The sequence below is a fragment of the Malus sylvestris genome, chromosome 8, assembly GCF_916048215.2.
Source record: "Malus sylvestris chromosome 8, drMalSylv7.2, whole genome shotgun sequence".
Taxonomy (NCBI): Eukaryota; Viridiplantae; Streptophyta; class Magnoliopsida; order Rosales; family Rosaceae; genus Malus; species Malus sylvestris.
The window spans coordinates 11,751,268-11,778,904 of NC_062267.1; the positions used below are offsets into that span (position 1 = coordinate 11,751,268).

The following is a 27,637-nucleotide window of genomic DNA, read 5'->3' on the forward strand; positions in this document are numbered from 1 at the left end:
TAAAACTCTGAAGCTCTCAAGCATACAGGCTCTCGAAGAATCAAGAAAGCCTTCTTCGTTCTTCGTTCATCGTTCTTCCAAGATCAAGCCCCAACGGCCCTTTGGATCAACAATCATCCACCAATTCAAGATCAAGCCCCGACGGCTCTTGAAGAAAGTGTTCTTCGTTCTTCGTTCATCGTTCTTCCAAGATCAAGCCCCAACGGCCCTTTGGATCAACAATCATCCACCAATTCAAGATCAAGCCCCGACGGCCCTTGAAGAAAGTGTTCTTCGTTCTTCGTTCATTGTTCTTCCAAGATCAAGCCCCGACGGCCCTTGGATCAGCCATCCACCAATTCAAGATCAAGCCCCGACGGCCCTTGAAGAAAGCACCATCGTTCATCATCCGTTCATCCAAGATCAAGCCCCAACGGCCCTTTGGATTAACGAACGTCGACAAATCCATACATCCAACCGTTCTTCAAGATCAAGCCCAAAAGCCCTTGAAGACCCGTTCATCACTGTTCTTCAAGATCAAGCCCAAAAGCCCTTGGAGATCCGTTCATCACAGTTCTTCAAAGATCAAGCCCAAAAGCCCCTTTGAAGATCCGCTCAAATCCACCTTCAAGATCAAGTCCACAGCCCTTGAAGAAACGTTCATCCTTAGATCAAGCCCAACGGCCCTTTGGATCAATCACACATCCACAAATACACACCTTACGGAGATCAAATCAGAGGATCAAATTAGAGAGAGATTGTAACCCAAAATCATCAAATACATAATATTTGTTTGTGCACGTCGTTCTTGTCTCTTTCGTTTCAGGAATTTTCCGTGTTCACAAAAACAATCAGGAAAAAAAAAGAAAAAAAAAAGGAAGTTCAAACTGAAACAAAATGTTAATACAGTTGCAATAAATTTTGGAGATAAATAAATTTATAGCATGGAAGAACTAATAGTAAACCAGAGTTACATAGTTTTTTTTTTTTTTTTGTGGAGCAAGTTATGTTTTTGAGCTGGTTAGGGAGGATTTTCTTTTCAACAACTTAATCAGAACTTGATCAACATCTTGTATATTTGTTTAAGATATTTCTTCTGCTTCACTGTATTAAAAATATTAAAAACATTGAAAACATAAATTTAGATCAGATTGAGATCAATTTGAGATGGAATTAAAAATGTTGTTATGCATAGTATAACTTTTTTTTTCAGACGCTATAAAAAGAGCTCTTCTAACTGACTCTCTCTTTCTTTTATACGATTCACCGATTGTGTCAACAGGTGTAGTGAAAGATAAAACTATTGTAGAAGAGACTGTAACTTCTCTGGCAAGAGATTGTGGAGTTACTGGCTTAATGTTCAGGTCCTCAGAAACGTTGTAGATGAGAAAATCATTTGAGTTCAACGAATTTCTCCTGCTTCCAAAAGGAAGGTGGAAATTTTTTCTTTGTCCTATAAGCCTAAGAAACTCACTTGGCAATTGTTTTTGGTCTGCTGATCTTTGATTAAAAACCAAATATTTACAGGGCATGCCAAAAACTTTTTCACCTGATTTCCCAATAATTAAAGCATTGATCTCGTATGTTTCATCTTCAAGGACCAAACACACTTTGTACCTTCATTTAAAAACATAATGCATGAATTCTTTAATGAGTTTAAAGCTGGATTCGTATTAAATTTTTAAATGTTATAGTTTAATGTTACGATGAACCATATGCTAAAATTGAAGTATACTATGATTCTTTATTTCAGTGTGTTGATACCATATATTGGGCCTCGTCTTTGGGCCTCATCCCTAAGCCCATGATTTATGTAAGAAGGGAGGAAACTCTTATTCTATAAAAGTGGGCCTCACCTTCACAAATAAGGGATTGACATTCAGCCTCACCTTCAGAGGAAATAGTCTCACACTCAACCCTCACAACAATAGAGAGCAGTACCCTCTCAACCAAAGCAAAATGGCAAGTGCTGCATCCACAGAGAGCTCCCTTGCCGATCTATTGTAATCTATACATTCATACAGTAAATGGAATCAACATCAGTATTGACGTAGCCCAAACATTGGGGTGAACCACGATACATCTTTGTGTTCTTGTGCATTTGTGTGATTCATGGCTGGATTTACATTGGTCCAAGATCCTCCGAATTTTGTGCATAAACATTTGGCACCGTCTGTGGGAATCAACACGAAAACCTATGTCGGTTCTCTTTCATTTTTTTCATCTCACCACCGTGAATCTGCACAAAAACCCAAAACCTCACTTTTTGGGCTCTTCCAGAAAACCTTTACAGACTTCCAACTCTCTCTCTCTCTCTCTCTCAATCTCTTTGTCCACCACGACTCTGCAGAAAACCAAAACTCACAGATCAATCATATCATCCGTCTCTCTCTCTTTCTCTCTATCCGTCTCTCTCTCCCTCACCTTCAATGAGTTGAACAAACAATTTCACCAGAGAAGAAAAAAGAATAGCAGGAAATGGGCAAGTACAACAGGGTGTTATTGAGCATGCAGTCCACTCTCGGTGGATGTTCTAATATTAAGCCACGAAGTCAGGGCATGCACACGGTGCAGCCATATGCTAATTTCTAGGGTTCAGTGGTGACGGGGTACTCATCCATGTCAACGTAATTTTTGTTCATAGAAGCCATCATCAGCCGATCGTATTCGGGCTCCATCCACAGCACGAACAGCCACCATAACAGCAAACAGCTCATCTCTTTAGTATTTCAAGCATTGAAGACAAATCCAGAAGAAGAATCGACTCCAACAATGGCTTCTCCTCCTCAGATTGTGAAGAAACCATTGTTTCTTCCCCAGTTATTGACCCGATTCAGCAAACCCAGCAGCTGCCACCAGCACCATCCATGCCACATACCCCCGTCAGACTTAAAGCAGCAAGAAAACCCGTATTTTCTGGGGAAACAGACAACCTCGACCGTAGATCCTTTGCGACTCCACTTTCCACGTTGACATCACTCGCATCGCCAACGTCCTCATCACCTTCCCGCACTACGACGAGTCAGGACACTTTAAAAAAACGACGTACCACACTCTCTCACTCCATCCCGATGCCTCTTCCGCCGACCGCCAAAACCAGCTCCTAATCTCGCCTTTAAATATGACGGCGAAAATGATGTCGTGGAATGACGCCAATGACCTAGTGATGACGTCGGACGACATTCCTTTCGGGATGGGGTCGTGGTATCTCTACGCCAGCGTCTCGTGCCTGCTCGTCCTCTTCGTCGGGATCATGTCCAGCCTCACCTTGGGGTTGATGTCACTCAACCTCGTCGACATCGAAATCCTCTAGCACAGCGGTAGCCCACTGAGAAGAAGCAAGCCGCTAAGATACTGCCCGTTGTGCAAAAACAGCACCAACTTTTGGTCACGTTGCTTCTCTGTAATGCTTGTGCCATGGAGTTTAAAAATCACAGCGGCCGAAGAACTTAGCGAGGAATAGGGTGGTGTTGCCTTGGGCTTCAGGAGAGTCGATCCAGTACATGCACGACCTCAGTATGCATGTGTCGCTGCATCCCTTCCGGAGCACTCGGTAGCCATTGCAGCCCATCTCCACTGTCCGGAGAAAACCAGGAAGAAGATAAGTTTTCTATTATTAATTATATTATTATTCCGATCTGTCTGCCATCTGCCTAAAAAAAGAAAAATAAAGAGAAAGGAAAAAGTAAAACTCTCAAGTAGGCAGGCGCAGTGCGCATCAACAACATGCAAATGTCCACCACCTACGTGGAAAAAGATAAACACTTTATCTTTGGGCTGATTTATTTAAAATTATCATTTGTTTATTTAATAGTTTATTATTATTTTATATTGGTGGATGTTTTACAGTATGCATATTTCTGAGGAGACCACATCATTTCTATCACACTTATATTTTAGTGTACAGTTAGCAATATATTATTTGCTTTCATGATATGTGTGCATATAATGCGGCACCTCACGATAAATATATATATATATATATATATATATATATATGTATATGATCTGATAGTGCGGCACCTCACAATATCTGCTTTTCCACTACACAGTGGCGAAGCCAGAAATTTTCAAGGGGAGGGGCGAAATTTAAAAGCGTACAAAATTCCAAAAAATATGTAGACAACAAAATCCTTTTATATAGTAAAAAATTTAAGTGTCATTCGTAATGTATTAATACAAACAAGTTATAATTGTTGTCGTTCATAATGTATTAATACAAACAAGCCTACACGTGATGTCACACCCCACTCCTAATTAAAAATAGTTTTGGGGTCTTAATTGGTGAGCCCAAGGCCCACCCCTGATATCTGTCCCTTCCTCCCGTACTCCCTCTCTCATCTCTCTTCCTTTCTCCCCCCACTCCCTCTTCTGCTCTTCGAAGCTCCCTGAGCTCTCTCTCCCTCAAGTCGCCCTCACCCTCTCCCTCTCTACCCGTGAGCAACATCCATACCCACAATCTTATACACACACACACCCTAGGACCTTCCCAAGCAAGAACTCGAACTGAGGACAGGTCCGTGGTGCACCACAGTGGCGGAGGTAGAACAACCATGGAGGGGTTGGGTTTTCCGGGAGGGGAGGGGCTGAACCTGCGCTGGGGCTGTGTTTTCTGGCGAGGGGAGTGGCGGACGCCACTCCTCGCCCTCACGTGGCTTCGCCACTGCTACTGTGTGCTTATTATGGCGGGTCACGATGCATACACGTCATTACTACTATCATTATTTTAATGTTATATAAATTGCATTACTGCCTAAACGAACGGGGTGACATGTTATAATAATATGTTTTACATTATAATTAATGGTTTATCACATGACTCTTTTCCATAACATGTGGCAAGTCTGACCAGATTATACCTTTCATTATTTGATTGAATGCTAGGGTGACATAACTTTGGTGGTTCTTGGCATGGATTTTATTGATCAACATTGTTGCTGATTAAAAAAAACCCAATATACGAACCCGACAAACGGACCCGAATCATGTCGAGAATCAACTTATACTGAGTGCATGCTGACATAAAGTACATACTTACAATGAGGAACACAACGAGCCGAGCCGCCTCGTAGCGAGCATCGCCTCTAGCCTAGCAGCCTCGCAACGAGCATCGCCTCCAGCCGAGCAACCGCCTCGCCGCGAGTATAGCCTCTAGCCGAGCAGTCTAGCAACGAGCATCGCCTCTAACCGAGCAGTCTCGCAACCTGTCATACCTCTAGCCGAGTATTGCTTTATGTTGAGCATTGCCTTATGTTGAGTACTGGTTCAAAACATCTCGCCACTTCGGCCCGTACATGGATTGGATTTCAAGTTTCCAGCCAAAAGACTTTCTTGACTGAAGACTTAGGGGACTCCTGTTAGTACCATATATTGGGCCTCGTCTTTAGGCCTCATCCCTAAGCCCATGATTTATGTAAAAATGGATGAAACCCTTATTCTATAAAAGGAGGCCTCACCTTCACGAAAAGGGGACTAACATTCAGCCTCACCTTTAAAGGAAACAGTCTCACACTCAACCCTCACAACAATAGAGGGCAGTACCCTCTTAGCCAAACAGAGAGCAAAATGGCAAGGACTGCATCCACAGAGAGCTCCATTGCCAATCTATTGTAATTCATACATTCATACAGTAAATAGAATCAACATCAGTGTGGACATAGCACAAAAATTGGGGTGAACCATGATACGTCTTTGTGTTTTTGTGCGTTTGTGTGATTCACGGCCGGATTTACGTTGGTCCAAGATCCTCTGGATTTTGTGCATCAACATAGTGTATCCATTATGTTTAATTCTTTTTTACTACCTTTTTTTTCATGAAGGTATAATCATTATATTATTTTCCAACATAAAATATACATCGAATATACATTTAAAAGAATGCTCATCTATGAAAGTGTCTGGCAATACAATAATGTTTTAATTGTAACATCTCGGCCCAGGTCCTCACTACATCCTAAGCTCAACTCTGTCGTAGCACGATATTGTCCACTTTGGGCACCAACCACACCCTCACGGTTTTGTTTCTGGGAACTCACACAAGAACTTCTCAGTGGGTCACCTATCCTAAGATTGCACTCGCGCAAACTCACTTAACTTTGGAGTTCCTACGGAACTCGAAGCCAGTGAGCTCCCAAAAAGGCCTCGTGCTAGGTAGAGATGGGAATATACATATAAGACTTACAAGATCCACTCCCCTAAATGATGTGGGATGTTACATTAACCAATTATCATCCATCAAGGTAATAAACAACAACAAATTATTTTCCAACTTTGTATTTTTTAAAAAGTTTGGATTTAATGTAATCTAAGTTTGGGAAGATTCATAAGACACATAATAATATGTAGAACACTCGTGATCTATCAAAGTAATAAACAACATCAAATTATTTTGTAACTTTGTATTGGTAAAAAAGTTTGGATTTAATGCAATCTATGCTCTAGAAGATGCATAAGACATAAAATTGAAATACAGTGTTAGAGTTGTTACCATGGAGTGGGAATTTGATTTGGATGCTTCTGGCAAATTAGTTGACCATTTGTCAGATCTTTGTACATTTGTTTTGCGCATGTAGGGCAAGCAGTGTACCACCATGCATACCTTGTGTTATATCGCTTGATTGACGCTTTGCAAAAAAAATGTATCATTCTATAAAATGTTCAAAAATTATATTTGCACACACACCAATTATTAAATAGATAAGTTTTATCAAATAAGTTAAAAACAACTGAAAGGGTTTTGATTGAACACAATGAAATAAAAACATTGGATATACCTTATATAAATCAAGATCCAAATAGCCTAACTCCTCAATTGTAACCCTTTTCCCATTTTGTAAAATCTCTTGCTCATTTTCTTGCTAGGAAAAGGAGGCAGTGTTCTACTAGAATGAGGTCAGTCTGAAAACCTGTAATAATTTAGATTGAACATTGGTTAAATATAGAGATAAACATAATAGTTTTTTTTTTAAAGAATTTTAACCACATGATGATTCTCATTTAAAGAATTTTAACCACATGATGATTCTCATTTTATGAGAATGAATGGACTCACTCTGATTTGTATGAATTCAACTCTAGAATGTCTGGATGTATAAAAAAAATGTTGAACCAGTGCTGTTCAAGATGATGTTGTCTGGGCATTAAACAAAAGTAAAGATAGGAAAAGGGAAAAATTATGTAGGGTAAATTACACTTTACCACCTCAGGTTTGAGGTGTATTGCAACCCCATACAATATCTTCAAAAAATTTCACTTTCATACCTCAAGTACTATTTTATTTCAACATAATGCATCCGTTACATTTTCTATCTATTGGTCTGTTAAGAGATAACGTGGTTGCCACATTTGTGGCACGTGGCTAAACACTTAATAAAAAAAATTAAAATATTAATAATTAATTAAAGAAAAGTATAAAAATAAAATAAAATAAAAACCCAGAAATCCATCTCTTCCCCTTCCTTGCTACCCCCACCCCCTTATTCACTCTCTTCACCTCCCCCAACCGATCCTTTCCCCTTCCCCGCAACCTAAAACACCTCCCCCATACCACCCCCACCTCCCACGCAACCCCCCACCCTGCCCAGATTACCCAGATTTGTTCTAAAACAGATTACCGAGATTTCCCATCAATTTTCCCTCATTTTCTCGGCAACCACACAGTAAATAACTCCAAAAATTCAATGGATTCCAACCCCAATTTTTTAGAATCCGAACCCAAGAACAAAAATGCAGAAAATTCAAATTTTGCAAAAGATTAAAACTAAAAAATTTGGAATCAGACGGCGTGTGAGCATGGCAGCAGGGCAGGAGGGATGAAGGAGAAGGTGGAGAAAGGAGGGTGGGCGAGGTCACCAAATTCACTCGGCTAGTGGATATCAGGCGAGAATCGGAGGATGAGACGGCAAGGGAGGGCGCAAGGTGACGAATGCATCAATGGTTGAGGTGGTGGAGGATGAGACAGAGGCAAGAGTAGGGGAGAAAAGGTGGGTCGAGGAGGTGAAGAGGGAGGAATGGGAGAGAGAAGGGAGAGGATGTGAAGATAGTGGAGGAGAGGGGTAGAGGGTTACGGGGAAGGGGAAGGGATGGGTTTCTAGTTTTTTTATATTTATATTTTTTACTTTTCTTCATTTAATTATTTTTAAATGTATAAAAAAAAATTTACCTTGTGACACAAATTTGGCAGCCACATCAGCACAAATGTGGATCACATATTTGCCACGTCATTACTTAACGGATTTTCTAATGGATGTATGAAATTGAAATAAAATGATAAGTACATGTATGAAAGTGAAATCGACCCCAAATCTGAGGGGGTAAAATGTAATTTACCCAATTATGTATTAATTGATATTTAAATAGTTTTATATCTAGCCAAAGAAAAATGGGTAAATTACATAGTAACTCCTCAGGTTTGAGGCCTATTACAACCTCATACAACATCTTTAAAACATTTCACTTTCATAACTCATGTACCATTTTATTTCAAAATAATACATCTGTTAGGTTTTCCATCCATTGATCTGTTAAATGCTAACGTGGCAGCCACATTTATGCTGATTTGGCTGCCATGTGGCAAAAAAATTTATAGATTAAAAATATTATAATATTAACCCTTAAAAAAATAAAATAAAAACTAAAACTTGAAAAACCCAAACCCTCCCCACCCCTCTTCTCCCCCCCAAGCCTCCGATGAGGTCGACCTATGCCAGGACATTCGCCATTGGGAAGCTCTATCCGACGGTGAGAGGCACTTCGTCTCGCATATTCTCGCCTTCTTCGCTGCCGATGGCATCGTCCATGAGAATCTTGCTGAGAGGTTTATCAAGGAGGTCCAGGTCGCCGAGGCCAGCACCTTCTACGAGTTCCAGATCACCATTGAGAACATCCATTCCAAGATGTACAATCTCCTTCTCAAGACGTACATTAAGGATTCCGACGAGAAGCACTGCCTCTTCCACTCGATCAACACTATCCCCTGCGTCACGAAGAAGGCCAGTGGGCCCTGAAATGGATTGGCCGCTCCGAGTCTTTCGCGGAACGAATCATGGCTTTTACCTACGTGGAGGGGATCATACGGAACGTAGTGAAGATCGAGAGGGAGTTCGTGTGCGACGCGCTGCCTTGTGTGCTGGTGGCGATGAACCGCAACCCACATCCCACCCCACCCTCTAACCCATCGACCTCTCTCTCTCCCTCCCTCTCTCTCCTGCCTCGCCTCCCCCAACCTCCTACCATGTTTCTCGAGTTCAACGACTCCTCGGGGCTTTTGTAAATGGGAGTTGCAGAAAGGTGAGGGGGGAATGAAGGGGATATGGGTTCGGGTTTTTCTGTTTTTTTTAATAGGGTTAATATTATAATATTTTTAATGTATAAAAAATTATTTTTGTTGCCATGTGGCAGCCACATCAGCACACATGTGGCAGCCACATCAGCATTTAACAGACCAATAGATGGAAAATCTAATGGATGTATTATTTTGAAATAAAATGGTATGTGAGGTATGAAAGTGAAATGTTTTAAAGATGTTGTAAGGGATTGTAATAGACCTCAAACCTGAGCGGTTACTATGTAATTTACCCAAGAAAAATTATAAACTGCAACTTACGCAGTTTAAAATAATTGCATAGATTTTAAATATTGTGCATCACAATAAATCATATCTAATTAAAAAAGGACAGGATGAAAATAAAGTTACCTACATTGAAAACAACGTGTAATATGTTTATTATGGTAATAACATTTTTTTTGTGTGTGAATGTGATGCAGATTTCTCATCTGCTGTATTAGTTTTTTTATTTTTTATTTTTTTAATATCTCTCATAAGCTATTTTTTATTATGATTAACTGGAATATATATTTATGAATGTCTAAAAAGAGTATTAATTTATACCTGTAATGATCTTCCAAGAATGCAGTTAATGGAAAAACGACATATTAGATACAAAAATGATAATATGTGTTAATCGAATATCATAAAATAACATTTTTTTTCGTTATCCATGGATTTAAACACATGAGTCATTAAGGCAATCAATGTTTTAACACATTTCTAGAAACAATTTAACATAAAATAAAATCATATGACATCGTTTTGCAATCACCGAGAAACAGTACGGAAGTTAATTCAATAGCTAAACAGATTTCAAAGAAAATAGAAAATAATAAATTTTTTATTAAAACAAATACCTGCAAAGAGTTTAACTCTCAAGCTTGTAAAAACAACAATTATTGGCTTGGGTAGTTGTTCTAATGAGAGAGCAGAGACGCTATGCGCAACATCTGATCATAGTGTAATCTTAGCCTTTTCATTTTTGTAAAAGAAGAAAAGCCAAAATAAAAAAATTTAAAAGTCATGAAAATCTTAATTTTTTTATTTATAATTGTTCAAACATTTTAAAAAAAGAATATGATTATTAGACAACTCAGATGGAATTGAGACACAAAATAATTTTAAATTTTATTATGGACACAAAATGACCTGATATTTTGTATGACCAAATGGCATTAGTGATCAATTCTTTGATTGATCTATATTGCTTCTAAAGCCTAGACTGAAACCAGGTGGTCAATAACATCTTCAAATTTGACAAAAAAAAAAAAAGAAATTGATAAGTTCATAGCAAAACGTTGAATAAAATAAGCACCAATAGATATTAATACGCTTATTTATATGTATTATTACCTGTCAAGATGTTAAGTTTGTTTAACCAAGGATACAATCTATTATTACCTTCAAATTTGAAAAAAAAATAAAGAAATTTCTATTGGTGAAATGACCTGATATTTTGTATGACCAAATGGCATTAGTGATCAATTCTTTGATTGATCTATATTGCTTCTAAAGCCTAGACTGAAACCAGGTGGTCAATAACATCTTCAAATTTGAAAAAAAAAGAAAAGAAATTGATAAGTTCATAGCAAAACGTTGAATAAAATAAGCACCAATAGATATTAATACGCTTATTTATATGTATTATTACCTGTCAAGATGTTAAGTTTGTTTAACCAAGGATACAATCTATTATTACCTTCAAATTTGAAAAAAAAATAAAGAAATTGATAAGTTCATAGCAAAACGTTGAATAAAATAAGCACCAATGATATTAATATGCTTATTTATGTATATTATTACCTGTTAAGATGTTAAGTTTGTTTAAACAAGAATACAATCTATTATAATCTTGCAAGAAAATCTTGTGTCGTGGAATAGGCGGAAAGACACTTGTCAATTTCTTAAAAAATGTCTTGGAAGTCAACATGATGTGCGTGTCGTGCGGAACAACTCTGCATTGAGCTGCTGTCTTCTTAGTACAAAAATTCATAATTTCATAGTAAGCACCCGCTTCAATCCTTGGAACTATTATTTCATAGTCCATTTCAAAAGACGCTTCGATGACTTGTTGCTTGACAATTAAAGAGATAAAAAAAATAAGAAATAAAAACATTCAAAACACTGTGGATAAGTAAACGGCCCTAACTTATAGTTGAAATAACATGGAAATAGGTGCAGATGACATATACTGAACAACATGGATAATAAATAGCAACAGTAAATTAACATGTATAACTAACAGTTTAAAGGAGATGGATACGTGTAACAAAAATTGTGCATTACATAGAGTAAACTCAAAAATGAATGTATCATTTGACAACATAAAATTGAAGAATAAAGAGTTTAGAGATAAATTGTATACAACCTTTACTACAGAGAGTATAAAAACCATGTCATGTGCATTAAAACAAATAACTCATCTTTAACACAGAAGATCAAATGTTTAGAAACTAATTTTACGAAAAAAATGATCACTAACCTTTTCATCAACCAATATACAATGTAAGGATGTATATTTATCGCCCATGCCTGGATACTTTGGTTTCCATATTCTACAAACACGCACTTTAATTTTGACAACCTTTTTATATGTCACCAATTGGTTAAGTGGAGTTGGACCTTCATCTTCCATTTAATCTATACAAACTAAATACAAATTATGTACCCACGCCATACTATCCATTTTTATCTATCCTATAAATAGATAGAGAAATGATAACTAAATTGTGATTTTGACTGAGAACAACTATGAAATAATGATGGTAAAACAAAAACACACACAGTTATAAAATCAATTGTTCCTCTTTTTTTATTGATAGCATTAAAGTAGAAGTTTATTGTCTCTGGATCCTATCAAATTTCATTAAGTCCTGACATCATTTTCTTCCAAGAAATATTCAAGATTAAATAGGCCTGTCTAGAACACCATAACGTAGCTAACAAAATGAAAAATATGGATACAAACGTCATACTATGAGAAAGAAAAACTTGAAAATCATCGTATCAAAATACTTGTCAAATACTTATAAAGTTTGCACTCACAACTGGAATATCCAGCGACAAAGGAATTTATTAGTCATGGAGTAAGGCAAACTACTACTGTGTGCAAAAAAGCTAAAGGGAACTATATATGACTAATTTGATGAGAGCACATAATAATTTATGACATTATACGACTACAACAACATATTCATATGATAGAGCCGCATAGATGGAGAAAAGACTTGTTGGTTTTTCCTATAACCAAATAACAACAATATTTAATTATTAAGCGGAATTCTTTCATGTCATTAAAACCAAGATAAGAAGTATTTTCACATTTTATGAGCGAATCAGCAAAGGATACTAATTCCCATCAGCTTTGATCCAAGTAAATTAACAAACAAACAAATTATAATTAAAAATTGATGACTCATAAGCTAAACTAATTCATGAATGCATCTGATGAAACAATGATAATTAGCTATCGCTAATTTTATCTCAACACAACACCAAATTTAAGCACCACAGTCATATAGTTAGAGACTGAACTAAAAAATCTGCATGCAATATAAACAATACCAAGCTAAACAGTTTGGATAAAAAACAAAGATCAACAACACCAACAAATGTAAATATTTACAACGTAGTGAAATGTAAACCATAATTGATTTATCAACTATACGATAAACTAAACTATGAGTTTATACAAAGAAGCAAAAGACAATTAGCGATCCCTATTAAGCTACATTAGACTCAATTAAACCACAACAGCAATATAGCTACACATTCAGTCATAAATTGGATCAAACCATAATACACGCAAATAAACCAAACACAATTACTTGTCTCTATTTTTATCCCAAGACTTTAAAATTTTAAATTTTGCCTCACACGACTTGTCTACCTCAACAACATAGCCACATAATGAACATAAAAATTGGTGTGGTATACAGTAATAGGAAATCTATGAATTTTCTAAAAAGCAAAGATCAAAGAAAACAACTCAATTAGGAAAAAAAATAAGCAAACAAAGAACAATCACCAATTTATCAGGTGTAGAATAAATTAAAGCCTCACTTACAAAGCATAATTTTTACGTTAAAACCAAACAAATTGAGGTATCTTTACAACATATTGATCCTCAATCATAATAATTATCATTGATGTAATTAATCCTCAATCATAATAGCTACCATTGATGTAATTAATCTTTTATACGCACGCGCGCGCGCACACACACACACAAAAGAAAAAAGGGAAGCAAGTGCTTCCTATTCTAAAGAGTCAATCACAATAAAGCAACAAATTAGTGAACAGTTAATCATGATTTCTTTTGAGGCCAAAAAAACCTCATTAGTGATGGTAAATCAATATGGAAGTAGCTCTAGATTAGTGGTGGTGATTTTAAAATGGACACTGAAGAGTCATTCATTGAATGATGTAACTATTAAGGGCTGGTTTGGTATTACTGTGCTTTAAAAAAAAAGCTGATTCTGCTATGCTGTGAGAATAAGCAGCTGTGAAATAAAGTAGCAGAGTGTTTGGTAAATTTTTTTGTAAAAGTGCTTTTGGAAAAAATAGCAGTATGATAATGTTTGGTAAACTTTTATGTAAAATAGCTGTGACTGTGTGAAATGACCAAATAGGGTATAATACTATATTATTATTATGGGGTGTGCTATCCACGCATCCAAATTACTTCTCACACACCCCTTGTTAATTTCTGTTTTTTGATCTTCTTTAATTCATCCGATCCGACGACCGAAAATTAAAAGGGTGTGTGAGAAGTAAAATAAAGTGTGTGGATATCACACCCCTATAATTATTAAGATATTTTATTTAATATTACTATTTTTATGCGAGGATTTTCACTCAGTTTCACACATTCCTCTCCCTTTCATTGTTTTCACTTTCTTCTTCCTCCTCCGACATACACACACGAATGACAACGGCAACACCACCAATTGTGTGGCCGTGAAATCCCCAATCCAAAACCCTAAAAAATAAAAAACCTTCCTCACCACCACCGCCTCCTTCTCCTCCAAAACCCTCTTCACTACTCTCCTCTCTCCTACCCTCTCTCCATCGGAGCAAGACCGCTTCGCTTCGCCCCTCCAATCCTCTGCAGGCGATGGATAACGGAGGCAGTGACTCAAGTCTAGCCTCGCTACGCTTCTCGCTATCTCCAGTCCAGCATTTCTTCGTCTCGCTGTCTCCAAGTTGTAAACTTTGAAGAAGGAGAAATTGAAGATGGATAACTAAGGCAGCGACTCAATCCTCTTCTTCTCGCTGTCTTCAGTCCCACCTCTCTTCTTTCCGCAAGCATTGACTCAAGGTTATCTCTTCCACCTTCTCCTCGTTTTCTTTTTTCTGATTTGAAACAAATTCAAAGTTGTAAACTTTGAAGAAGGAGAAATTGAATTGTTGCTGTGCTTTTTGTCTGTAGATTCTTGAAGTAGCAGAGGAAAAATGAGAGTTTATGTTTTTTTTTTTTTTTGTGATTATTGGTTTTGGATGTGGTAGTCTAGTGGGTTTCTGTGTTTCCATTTCTATTGCAGATCGGCAAAGCCGTTTCTGGAGGGTTTCTGGGTTTTGTGGAGATCTGCAAAGGAGCACCGTTTATGGTTTGAGGTTGTTATTGGACTTTAGAAAGTTTCATTAAAGGAGCACTGTAGCTCCGCGTACTTTGAAAAAAAAGCCAGTTTTCCAAAGCAGCATTTTAGCTACTTCAGCTTTTCTGATGATTTCAGCTTATTCTCACAACAACTTCCAAAATAATCCTTTATTTTTAGTTTACCAAACACCTTCAACATAAAAACTTTGAAAATAAACAGCTTTTTTTTAAGCACCTCAATGCCAAACCATACCTAAATATGTTAAATTGCAGCAGGAAAAGCTTAATATATACTCTTAAATTGAGATGTTGGTCCAAGAATCAGAAATAGTTACCAATATGTATTATCATCCGCAACAACTATCAAATTAATTCTTTTGATTACTTAGTTACAAACATAACTATTATTCCTGACAAACCATTGATGGTAAGTGATTATCTATAAACAAACCCTTATTCCAATTGCGATTTTCTTAGTTGCCAAAATCTTCCACCACGACAATAAAAATAGCCATATTTTCATGAAGGTATAACCATTGTATACAGTTACATATCTAAACCCAAATCTGTATACTATATAAGAACACCAAATCAACTAATTTGAAAAAAATTGAAAGATCAAGAGCAATAACAAACGGGAACATTTACATTTCAATGAAATAAAAATCTCAAGTTTAACATGAAAACTAGACCAATCTACACAAAATAACGTAAAAACTAATTGAAAGAACAAAACACACTATCACCATAACATAGTTTCTAAACAGAGGCAAAAACAACAAGCAAAAAAAAAAATTTAACTAAGCACCGAAACATATGGTCTGAAATAATTAAAACAACTAAACATAGCACTAAAATAACTCCATAACAAGCAAAAAGTCTAAAAACCCATTACCTGACAAAGACAGCAAGAACTCCAAGTACAAATCCTTAAGAGAGAACCTGTGAAACGCTAAACACAAAAGCACAAAAAAAAAAAGCAATTAAAATTCGATGCTCAAAATGAAATAACATCACACACGACAGACTAACAACATCACAGTTGCAGGATAAAATAAAAGCTCAAAAGTAAAACAAATACAAAGACAAAAAGCAGAACAAAAAAGAGAACAAAACTTAGAAACCCAGATTTGGAGGCAGCAAAAACACAAACGGGATATAACATAGAACTCCAAAACAAAAGAAAACACGGGAGAGAAAGAGAAATAAGAAAGGAAAGCTGAAAAGGCAAAGGTGAGGGATGATCGATACGTGGCGGAAGCTAAACCAAAAACAACAAAAAGCAAAACCAAAAACAACAAAAAACATCTTTCTCACAGGTGGAAGAGGTTATAAGACCATCTCTAATCCTGACTTAAAACCTAAAAATATTTAACCCAGAAAATTTAGGTTTTAGCCCAGAAACAACTTTTCTACTCCAACCCTTTTGGCCTAAAATTTTAGCCCCAGATTATTAAAAAATGAATTAAGGCTAGTTTTTTTTAAAAAAAAAATTATGTAGACTATCCTAAATTAATTTTATGAACTTTTAACCTAAAAATATTTAAATTCCGATAAATTTTGAAAAATCACTAAATCAATACATGAAAATCATGATAAACCACATAAACTTAAAAAAAAAATTATTCTAGCCGTTGGAAAAAAATATTTAAATTCCGATAAATTTTATAATTATTCTAGCCATTGGATTTACATTTGGACCGTTAGATTTTTTTTTACTGTTAGATTTGATTATATTCGATTTAAGCCGTTGGATTCAATAAATATATAAATATAAAACAAACAAAAAAATTGAATGTGGACCGTTGGATTAACCAACGGTCCAATTACCACCACCACCCGATGAAGAAAAGTAGTCGTTGGCTACAGGACAAGACCCACTTTTCACTCTCATCCGTGGGTCCCAGCACCTTTTGTGTGCTAAATTTATGACCTATATTTGCCTTCATTTTAAGTTTTAGGTTTTAGGTTTGGTTTAGGTTTTGGGTTGGAGTGGATTTAGGGGGGGGAAAAAGGAAAATTTAGGTTATAAATCACCATTGGAGATGGTCTAACAAAATTGAGAAAATGGCAAAATCGGCAAGTCACTATACAACTTGAAAAAAAATCTATGTGAAGAAAACAAAGGGCGAAGCGGAAAGTGCACTGTTAATGAACAATACCAATCCATCAGTTTTTAGAAGAGAGTAATGTCCAAATGTCGTTTCAACATTTTTACCCCATTTGGGAATGAATTAATCTTCATTAAACATAATCTATGTTCAATCTCAAAAACTATAGTTGTCAGATAAATTAAACTTTTTTTGTCGTCATTGTCATTTACTATTTATGCCATGTTCTTAAATATGGGAAATTATTAGATAGTACAGCATTACCACATCAGCATGTAGTACTTTGAAAATTTGCCATGTGCTCAGTGCTTAAAATTTTAAAAATAGTGAAAAAATGATGATGAGACAATTTTCTTAATAAATGCATATTTTATCTTAATAGTACATAATTACTGTTTTGTCCTCCTTATGTAAATATTGTGTATGAAGATAAAATAGGAAAAATAGAGATATGATTGTCATTTCTCAAAAGATACAAAATTTCTATTTTGTCCTCCTTATGTAAGTATCATGCATCAAAAGTGAGGGCAATATAAGAAACAAAGGGGGGCAAAAGATACAAAATTACTATTTTGCCTTCCTTATGTATGTATTATGTATCAAAAGTGAGTGCAAAATAAGAAAAAAAGTAGCAAAAAGTTGACAATGAGGGTTCTTTTAGTAATAGTATTAGCATTTGCCTACACATTTTGTATGTATGAACATATTTTTTTAGAAAATGAGAAGGGAGGGGGGGAGAGAGAGAGAGAGAGAGAACGTGGAGGGTGGGAGGTTTTTTTTTTTTTTTTTTTTTTTTTTTTAATTTTAAATATTAGAGATATTTTAACATTATTGGTAAGTGAGGCTTTAATAAAAAACAGTAAAATTTAGACCTGTGAAATTACATTATTACCCATCATTTTTGTTTGTGTGATAGAATATTAAGTTGTCTTTTCATCATCTTTTGATTAACAAAGAGAGTTTTATTAATTAATAGAAATAGATAAATAAAATAAAAATAGAGAAAAAAAAACCACCGCCCACCCTGTGAGACAGTACGGCAATCTCCCAAACTCCCTCCATAATCAATCTCAGCTCCAACCCGACAACCATATATACTATCGTCCCTCCTTTTTGCTTCTTCTCCCTCTCGCATATCTTTTGATAATGGTTTTCTTAACAACTATCAAAGTGTTTTTCCAGATTTAGCAAACTGTTTTCTAGATTGAATTTAAATTTACACAAAAGAAAACACTTCGTTTTCGAGATCGATGTCCTTAACAATTATCAAAACCACCAACCATTATTTCCAAATTTAACAAAACCATTATCAAAGTGTTTTCCAGATTGAATTCAAATTTAAAATCGATCAGTCTCCTACTTAGCAAACAAAAAATTCAGGTTAAGGACGTCAAAGTTTGTTCCAGACTGAAAAATTTACACAAAAGATAAAAAAAAATGGATTAGTGAGAGAGGGAGAAAGGAGTAGACCAGAGAGAAAGGAAGCGGTGCGGCGGAATTAGGGCGCAGGTTAGGGTTCTGCTTTGCGGTGTCAGGCTGCCAGTGACGGCCGTCTGTTTTTCATTTTTCTCCTTTTTCCGACGTTTCAGTTACAAACTAGTAATTACTAGTACAGTGATATTTCCATTTCAATATTGAATAATATCTCAACTTCGAATATTTAATCTCCGTAAATGTGAAGAGGAAAACGAATATTTATTGCTTTTAAGATATTGGGCCTCAAACACACGAGCCCAAATATGACCAATGGACCAAAACGCAGGCCCATGAGGATTGGGAAAAGCTTTCCTGATGCTGAGGCTTGTGCTTGCGCCATCAAACACCTGGCGGACGACGCTCCTCTTTCATACACCGTTTCAATTGTCACCGACTGCGAGCCGTTGCACGCTTTTCTTTGACCCCATAAAACCCACCCGCCGCCTCCTTCCTCCTCCGTCGTATCCCAAACCACAGAGAGAGAGAGAGAGAGAGAGAGAGAGAGAGAGAGAATGTCAGGGCTAACATGCAACTCTTGCAACAAGGAGTTTCTGGACGACTCGGAGCAGAAGCTCCATTACAAGTCCGAATGGCACCGCTACAATCTCAAGCGCAAGGTCCCCGATCTTTTTCTCCTCACCTTACAATTTTATTTCTAGGGTTTTGCTTTGATGTTTTTTCATTCGATTTATTGCTTTTTTGATATGGGAAAATCGAAAGATTGGAATTTCCCAAATGCTGGATAAGAAAACGAATTCCATTCTTCTGGGATGAATATAAAGTTCATGTTTTTTTGTTTGTTTGGCTTTGATTCCTAACATATGTTTGAATATTTTGATTGCTGATTAAATTTTAGTCCTGCTGATGCTTTTTGGATGTTTGTTTGGTTTTCTGATGAAACTGAGCTGAACCTGTCTTTAAATTTTCACTATTTCCCCATAGATAGTTCGAAACGCATTGGAACAATAATCAATTTTGGCTCGAATGGTTTGTAGAGGAACTCTACCTTCTCGGATCCATTCAACTCGTGCAATTTCTTTTCCGTCAATACGTCCTGCAATTTGTACTTGAATCCCTTTTGTACCTGCCTGTCCAGTTAATTCAATAGCTTTTTTCATTGCTTTGCTAAATGAAACTCTATTCTTTAATTGTCCGGCTATAAATTCTGCACATGAAGCTATATATATATGTGTGTGTGTGTGTGTGTGTTAACGATATGTTCTCTATGGTAGCTGGGTTCATGAATTATGGTCAACAAAGGGGCTGAAACTAATGCGATTAGTCGTATTAATTATACTTTTGGTTAAAGTCGGACATCCAATTGCTTCGATTTGAATTATCCGGAGGATGCCTAACCAGTCATCCATAATATCAAATAAATCATTTTCGTCTTTGGTAAATTTACCAAGGGCTATAGTCATGGTGATCCTCCTATTCAACTACTTCAACTGAAGAGGACTCAAACCTCCACGCTCTTTAGCAAGAGATTTTGAGTCTCGCGTGTCTACCAGAGGACGGTAGATTCTGCGTAATTAATCGTTTCTTGGTCTCTGTTCTTTCCACTAAGCCTGTAGCAATATTCTTGTATTTTGAGTTTCTTTTGAGTTATATTTTAATTGGCGAAATGCTTTCATTTGATATGTTGTGGTGTGCTATTGTTCCTTTGTAGTTTACAGTTTACCAGCCTATTCAGTGAAAGACGTGTTTTGATGAGTTTTAATAAATTATGAAATTTTCTTGAAAACAATCAGGTAGCTGGGGTTCCTGGAGTGACAGAAGCATTATTTATATCGAGACAAGCTGCACTTGCTCAGGAGAAAAACGGTTTGAGTGAAAGCCCGATGCTTTACAGTTGTGGTCTTTGTGGCAAAGGGTATAGAAGTTCTAAGGCTCATGCTGAGCACCTCAAGTCACGGAGTCACATTCTGCGGGCCTCTCAAGGGGCCAGTGAACAAGAAGAGAAGCCAATAATTAGGCCACTTCCGAGTCGTGTTGTTAACAAAGCTCCCCCGAAAAGAGAGGCAAATGATGAGGAAACTGATGAAAGTGAAGATGAGTGGGTGGAGTTTGATCCTGACGAAGACTTGTCAAAATCTTTGACTGATATGAATGTGGATGAGCATGCATCCGAAGAGGATATGGATGAAGATGACGACTTTGAGGAGTTGGATCCAACTTGTTGCTTTATGTGCGATCATGATCACGACACCATAGAGAGCTGCATGGTTCACATGCACAAACAACATGGATTCTTCATTCCTGATATCGAGTATTTAAAGGATCCAAAAGGCCTCCTTACTTATCTTGGTCTCAAGGTACTGAAATATGCATTACGTTCTTTTCCTGTAGAAACTTGTTCCCGTTTTGGATTTTTCCTCATAAATTGGCTGACTCTTCATGTCTTTACTTTTCAGGTTAAAAGGGATTTCATGTGTCTGTACTGCAATGATAGGCGCCATCCTTTTAATAGTTTGGAAGCAGTTAGGAAGCATATGGTGGCAAAAAGCCACTGCAAGGTACATTACGGTGATGGTGACGATGAAGAGGAAGCTGAGTTGGAAGAGTTCTATGATTACAGCAGCAGGTTTTTGTCCTTTCCTATCCAATTTATTTAATTCTGTTGATGGCTGTTTAATTATGTCAAAGTGTTCCAAGTATTCCTTTCCTTCTTTATATATGTTGGTATGTCTTGGCTGAATTGCTTCTGTCTTGGTTTTTAGTTATGTGGATGAGGCTGGCAAACAACTTGTAGTATCCGGTGATATGGCTAATAGCGTAGAACTTGGGAGTGGTGGTTCTGAGCTCATTATTACTAGAAGATCTGATGATGGTATATCATCCAAAACACTTGGTTCCAGGGAATACTTGCGCTATTATCGCCAGAAGCTGCGCCCATCACCTGCTAATGGTGTCGCCATTACAGCTGCATTAGCCTCAAGGTGTGTTTCTAATCCCATATGCTGAGTCTGCTTTGGTTTTGACAAAATAATTGGATCGACGCTTCCCCCATATTCAGCATAAACCCTAAACGCTAGGTTAGAACAAATCCTTTGATAACATAAGTTGTGTTCTAATTTTCAGGTACCGAAGCATGGGATTGGCAACGGTGCAGTCAAAAGAACGAATGGTCAGGATGAAGGTACTGAAGGAAATGAGAAGATCGGGAGTGGAGGCTATGCGGAGTAAGATGGGAATGAAAAGCAACGTCATCCGCAACCTGCCCAAGAATTGCACATATTAGTCTCAACACCTGCGATATCTGGAGCTGAATGATGAGTGTTGAGAGCCTCAAGTTTTTTATTTATTTTTCTATTTTTCTGAGAGTTTTTCTACCAGTAAACATCTATTAAGTTGTATCTTTTGTATTTTAAAAACCAGTTTGAGCATTCATAGCAAGTGGCAGTATTTCGTTTGTATGAACTACAATTTTTACCATCATGCAATACAAGTAATCACTTTTTTCGCCGGCTTTCAGAGGGGAAAGGCCAGAGGCGTCGAGGTTTGATCCAAATGCTTAAAATATTTGACAACTTAATAAAGCAAAACAAGAGATGAGTTTTCCAGTGGTTATGTATTTTAAGATGGTTTTGCTTTATTAAGTTGTCAAGTTTTTTAAGTTTTTAGACCTATAAACTAATATAATCTTATGAGTTATGACTAATATGCATTTGATCCTCACATGTACTCAAAATGAGTACCTTAGGAGTGCAGGAAGGGGGCATTTATGCTCAACACTATAAATGATCATCATATAACTAATCATCTGTCACGTATTATTTCGCTTAACCTTGATTAATATTTTTCAAAATTGAAAAGTAACTTTTAATGTGAAAGTTAAATATAGTTAGGTGAAAGAACACATTGTAGATAATTAGGTGTATAATGAACATACACCATAGTTATAATGACGAGCAAAAATACTCCCGAGCAAGGATTGTTGCACGTGCGTTAATGCAACATTCTGAAAGGTTGCCAATTCAAGACAAAAAAATTGAAATGAGATTTTCTCAACGCGCTTCCTCTTAAGAACGGATGTCGTTTCCAGACGCTAACTACCTAATTATTACACAATTAACACCAACAAATGTCTTAAGAAATGCCATGAAAAGATGGATTTTTTTTTTTTTTTTTGGATTAGAACTGGATATGCTTTAACGAGAGATGCTTTTCCTTTAAGACATAGACATGGAGGAGAGAAAAGAATATATATAAAACGAAACAACGGAAATAGTAATTGGGCAATTAGCACTCACTTTCAGCATTTGGTTGCGGACGGATAAAGGTTATTTTCGGAATGTGCAAATACAGCAAACGTAACTAGAAACATTGCTAATCTCATGCTTGACCCGAAATTTGAGAAATTTATAAGATTTGAAGCAAATGAAGGCTAAAACATTTAAGTAACAAAGGAGGCAATGGAATTGTCATGTAAAATGACCAATTAGCACATCTCATAAGTTGATAACAAATTTCAGCAATTTACAATCCAGATGTAAGCTTCTTTTACATGTAAAAACCACTGAAGAAGATGAGATCCACAGCAAGCATCCCAGTGCCTTTCCACTTCGGCGTCTTCCGATGGATCTCCTTCTTTCTTTCCTGCACTTCTATTCTACTAGAGCCCTGCCAAAGGATATAATACACGTCCTATGAAATCGATAGACGTACTGTAAGTTCGGTTTATTGTATGAAAGATGAGAACTTGAGAGGGCTACAAAACCCAACGCCGCGTAGAAAATGAGTCCCATCTTTTTTTATATATTAGTTAGTATATGTAGATATTATGGCCCAGATTAATTTACTAAAGAACTTTCTATTCAGTTGAAACTTAAGAATGAACGAATGTGTATGCAGGTGATCAATGAATAGAGCATACCTAATTGTCATAGAAGCGAGAACGACGTCTACGAGAACTGCAAATAAAAGAGGAAATGTGCATAAATGTTAGGTAAAGACAAGAAACAAATGAATTCTACAATCTTTTACGAGAGTTAAACAAGAGCCGTAATGCTCATGTGCCCGTACTGAGCTCTCCAAGCCCCACTTAAAGAGATTCCTCTACTGGCACAATCAGTCCAACAAGAAAATGAATCAAATGGTGCATTTTTTTAAGGGAATTTCAGTAAGATGGTGCACTAGATTTCTTGCAGTAGCGTAATAGTCATGACTTCCTATCCATGCAAGAATGTTGATTGTTCGAGGATATAGAGCATAACAGGATGAGTTACGGATTCCATTTTGATTTTAAAAAAATGACGTACAAACACACTCGTAGCAGAAAGATACCATTATATGAATCAATGAGGTTAAAATCTAAAGAAATCCCACACAAAAATTGAATAAGGAACATTGCAGACCTGCGATGACTAGAGCCACCTCTGGAGAAGCCACTTGTACTCATAAACTCGTCATCGGTCTCATCTGCCCTATACTCGGGGAATTCAACAGATGTCACAGAACCTTCATCAGAATTTGAATTATCATAACTTGCTCGGCGATTTCCTCTTCTTGTGTCAGCAACTCTTGACCTTCTTCTGTTTCTAGAATTCCTCAAGTTATCAAAAACCTGATATAAGATGCAGGAGGTCCACCAGTTGCGTTCATCCCCATGGAAGTCCTCAAACTCATCTCCAGTCTCATCGTCACCATATTCAATCACATAATCTCCTAAAACCACCCCACGAGGGACTTCTGAATGTATAGTGCTCAAAACATCTATGATCTCAGAGGACTGCTGGAAATTTTCCCAATCAAGCAGCCGAGCAGGATCAATCTTTGAAGGACGAGAATGAGGGTGCTCCAGCTGAGCATGTTTTTGTAATTCCAAATACGAACCCATAAATTTACATTGATGCACCTCACAACAACGCTTTTTCACATCCAGATGTACACGAGCCTTGTCAACAACAACCCACCCATTAACTTCCCCCCTACACAAGGGACAAGTAGGCTTGCAATCGTCTTCTGATGCCTTTGGCTCAGTATTTTCTGCAGGACTCACAACAGATTTTGTAGGAGATGACATACCATATGCACTCTTGAAGCGGTCTAAACAATTGGAGTGTAGGTGGTTTGTGTCGCAAACAAAAGGACGGCACCCTTTCTCATAAGATGAGCACTGAAGGAGTACACCATTGTGGGGGAAATCCAAACATATAGGACAAGTTACATCTTCCCAGTTTATATTTAACTCAATATCATCCAAACTGAATGAACTGGGTTGAAGCTCTCTTTGATTAGAAGCTTCAAGGGCCATGGTGGGGTATATTACTTAGAATTAACACAAGCACATGGCATGCACCACACAATCGGATCAGAATTACCACTTTAACAATAGAAACTCTGAGCACAGGCAAACCAATCTTCCAGGTTAATAGCCACTGATCAAATATGATAGCATCCTACATGAGACTCTGCATAGCAAATGATCACAGTAAGTATGATGAATAGTGTACAGAAAAGCTAGGAGATGAAGAAATGCAAAATTGCTCACCATATTCTATACTCTTCGGAAAAAAAAAACTTCGATAACCTAGAATTAAAAACAATATTTCCAATGACTATAGCTATTAAAGCATATTAGAGGAACCCTGTAAATGATATATATTGAACAAACGAGACAGGGCGAGGGTTATGAGAAGGATAGGTTTTTGCAGACATTATTCTAACAAAGATGAGTTGCGATGAGCCAAATAACACTGCTTTTTGAAACAAGGTACCGAAATTAGCACAACCCATCACAAAACTTCTGTTAAATTAGCATATTACCCCTTTTTTATGATCTAAATGTGCAGCATGATTACCAGGAAAATTAAAGCATGTTCAGTAAGACATTTTTTCTTCCGAACCGAAAGAAGCCAGGTCAACTGTATGGATTTAGCTAAGCAGAGTAACCAAACAACATAGAACACAATACATATATAATCTCAATTCGTTTTGTTTCCTTTTATTGAGTTGGTTTCAGTACCCAATATGTTATGTTGTATGCTTGTCACCAATTCTCCAGGTTGAATGTTGATTAGAACAACCGATAAGAAAGTCAACAGAAGCAAACAGCAATCACAGGAAAATCAATTTCAACAAGCAATTTCTTCAGCCTACTTAACCAATAATATACTATCCCATCAAATTCAACAACACATTATCTTTATACACTAGAACAAGCAAACTCAACTAATTATATCAATTTGAAAACATCAATTAAGCTGAAAAAATGGATATTAAAACAAATTAATCAATCGCAAACCTTTCAAATTAAACAAATTGATTAACCCAGCAAGCATAAACAACAAAGAATCACAGTTGTTCTGAGAAAATATGAATCAGAATCAATAACTAATCACAAAAACTGATCAAACCAAAACATAGGTTATTCAGTGAACTGAGAAATGATCCAACAAAACGACCCAAGGCAGCAAAATCATTGGTGAAAAGTTAAAAGATGGAAACTTTACTCTAATGAGCACCCAGTAAAATCAACAAAAACCAATAAAATCAATCCATGATTCACAACCAAAGCATCAATCAGAAAGGGACAAAAGAAACCCGAAAGAAATTGAGAGAGAGAACTGGGAACCTGGGTCTCACCTAATATATAAGAATCATCGATTGAAAAATGGGGGAGAACTCGAAGTGGAGATTGAGGCCAAAGAGGAGGAGACAGAGAGGGGCTTGGGAATGAAAGAAATTTTATTTTATTTGGTTTTTGTTGGAAGGCTTAGAGGTTTATGAGAGCAAAGAGAGCATTCTTTCTTGGTCTCCCTCCTTTGTTTGTGTTTTGTGTGTGCGCGATTGGGGTTTGGGGAAGTCAGTTTTGTGAGGAGTAGGTTGGTGGGGTCTCTGTTTCTCTTTTCAATTTTTTTCTATTTTTTTTCTTTTAATTTTTTTTTACAAAAAAATTGATATATCGTTATCATATGAGTCTCGTTTTCCTATTCCTTAATTTTTTTTAGTGACAAAAAATTTATGATCACTTATCCTTAAATTTGATATGTGGAGTAAGATATAAACATTAAAAGCACGTTCACTCCACCTTTTTTTATCAATTTAACAATAAGTGATCAATCACTTAGTATTACGGTTTAATAGTATTTATTTTCACTGGTAAGTGAGAGGTCTTAAGTTCGATTCTCACCAAAAACGAATTTGAACCACATTATTGCTAGCACATTGTGAGGTTACCCATCCTATATATCGTTTCTTCAAAAATAAAAAATAAAAAAATAAGTGACCATACATATAATTTTTTATGAGAAGGGATTTTAATTTTTTTTTCAAAAAATAAGAATTAGTTGTGGGACCAACTTCATATCGAACTTCAACAATCTGAGCGTCTATTTTGTAAGTCTCGATTCATAGGTCATCTTGTACAAAAATTCAACTCAATCTGATATTATTTGTCTATTTAACCATCACGATAAAGTTTCAATATTTTTTTGAGAACAAAGTGTTCATTAATTTCTTTGAACTCAATTAGATACCTCAAATATTTCTGATTTGACTAATAATTTGCAAGAATAATCTATAAGGTCCAACTTAAAAAATAAATTATTCAAATTGTTAAAATTCAATATGACATGGACAACTAATTCCTATTTTTTTAAAATAAAAATCTTTTTCCCTTAAAGGCTTCCACATACACACACACACATATATATATATAAAGATAGGCTTCCACATACACACACACATATATATATATATATATTACACGTAAAACTTTTTGAGTAAAATGACTGTTATGGCCTCCTGCTTTGACCAAGCTTCTTAAATCTTAAGTTGTTAGTGAGAGTGACAGAGTGTTGCTTAATTCAGCACAATTCTTGTGTTTTAAGTTATACGCCCCCATGGGTTATACCTATGTAGGCCATAGCCTGGAATTTTGTTTTTCCTTCAACTAGTTACTATATTTGAAAACGATATTTTTGGATTTCACACGTATTTACACGTGTATATTCCATATGCATTTGGAAATATTTTCTTCTTTAATTGGACAATTTGTTATTTTCTTGTGGAAAAAACACCAAGACCGTTAACGATCAATCACAACTTCAAATTAGGGAAGACTTGCGCGATTGTTTTCGATCCACGTCATTATTTTTGGTTTTTAGAAAGTAAGAGAGTTTTATTCTTTAATTATTAGTA

The 27,637-nt window shown here is 36.4% G+C and overlaps 2 protein-coding genes and 1 pseudogene across 2 annotated transcripts; 1 reads left to right on the forward strand and 2 right to left on the reverse strand.

Moving 5' to 3' along the window:
* Positions 1-1,254: 1,254 nt before the first annotated feature.
* On the reverse strand, positions 1,255-11,837 carry LOC126631359 (uncharacterized; annotated as a pseudogene).
* Positions 11,838-18,834: 6,997 nt separating this feature from the next.
* Positions 18,835-21,956, forward strand: LOC126632750 (cytoplasmic 60S subunit biogenesis factor REI1 homolog 1-like). Its single transcript, XM_050303218.1, has 5 exons — positions 18,835-19,110; positions 20,245-20,808; positions 20,908-21,077; positions 21,214-21,432; positions 21,575-21,956. The coding sequence occupies exons 1-5, from the start codon at positions 19,006-19,008 to the stop codon at positions 21,732-21,734; spliced, it is 1,218 nt and encodes a 405-aa protein (XP_050159175.1). The 5' UTR covers positions 18,835-19,005; the 3' UTR covers positions 21,735-21,956.
* Positions 21,957-22,888: 932 nt separating this feature from the next.
* On the reverse strand, positions 22,889-26,289 carry LOC126632752 (uncharacterized). Its single transcript, XM_050303219.1, has 4 exons — positions 26,081-26,289; positions 23,851-24,906; positions 23,370-23,406; positions 22,889-23,116 (listed from the first exon to the last, which is right to left on the reverse strand). Exons 2-3 carry the CDS (start codon positions 24,747-24,749, stop codon positions 23,370-23,372), a joined length of 936 nt encoding a protein of 311 aa, XP_050159176.1. The 5' UTR covers positions 24,750-24,906; positions 26,081-26,289; the 3' UTR covers positions 22,889-23,116.
* Positions 26,290-27,637: the final 1,348 nt, after the last annotated feature.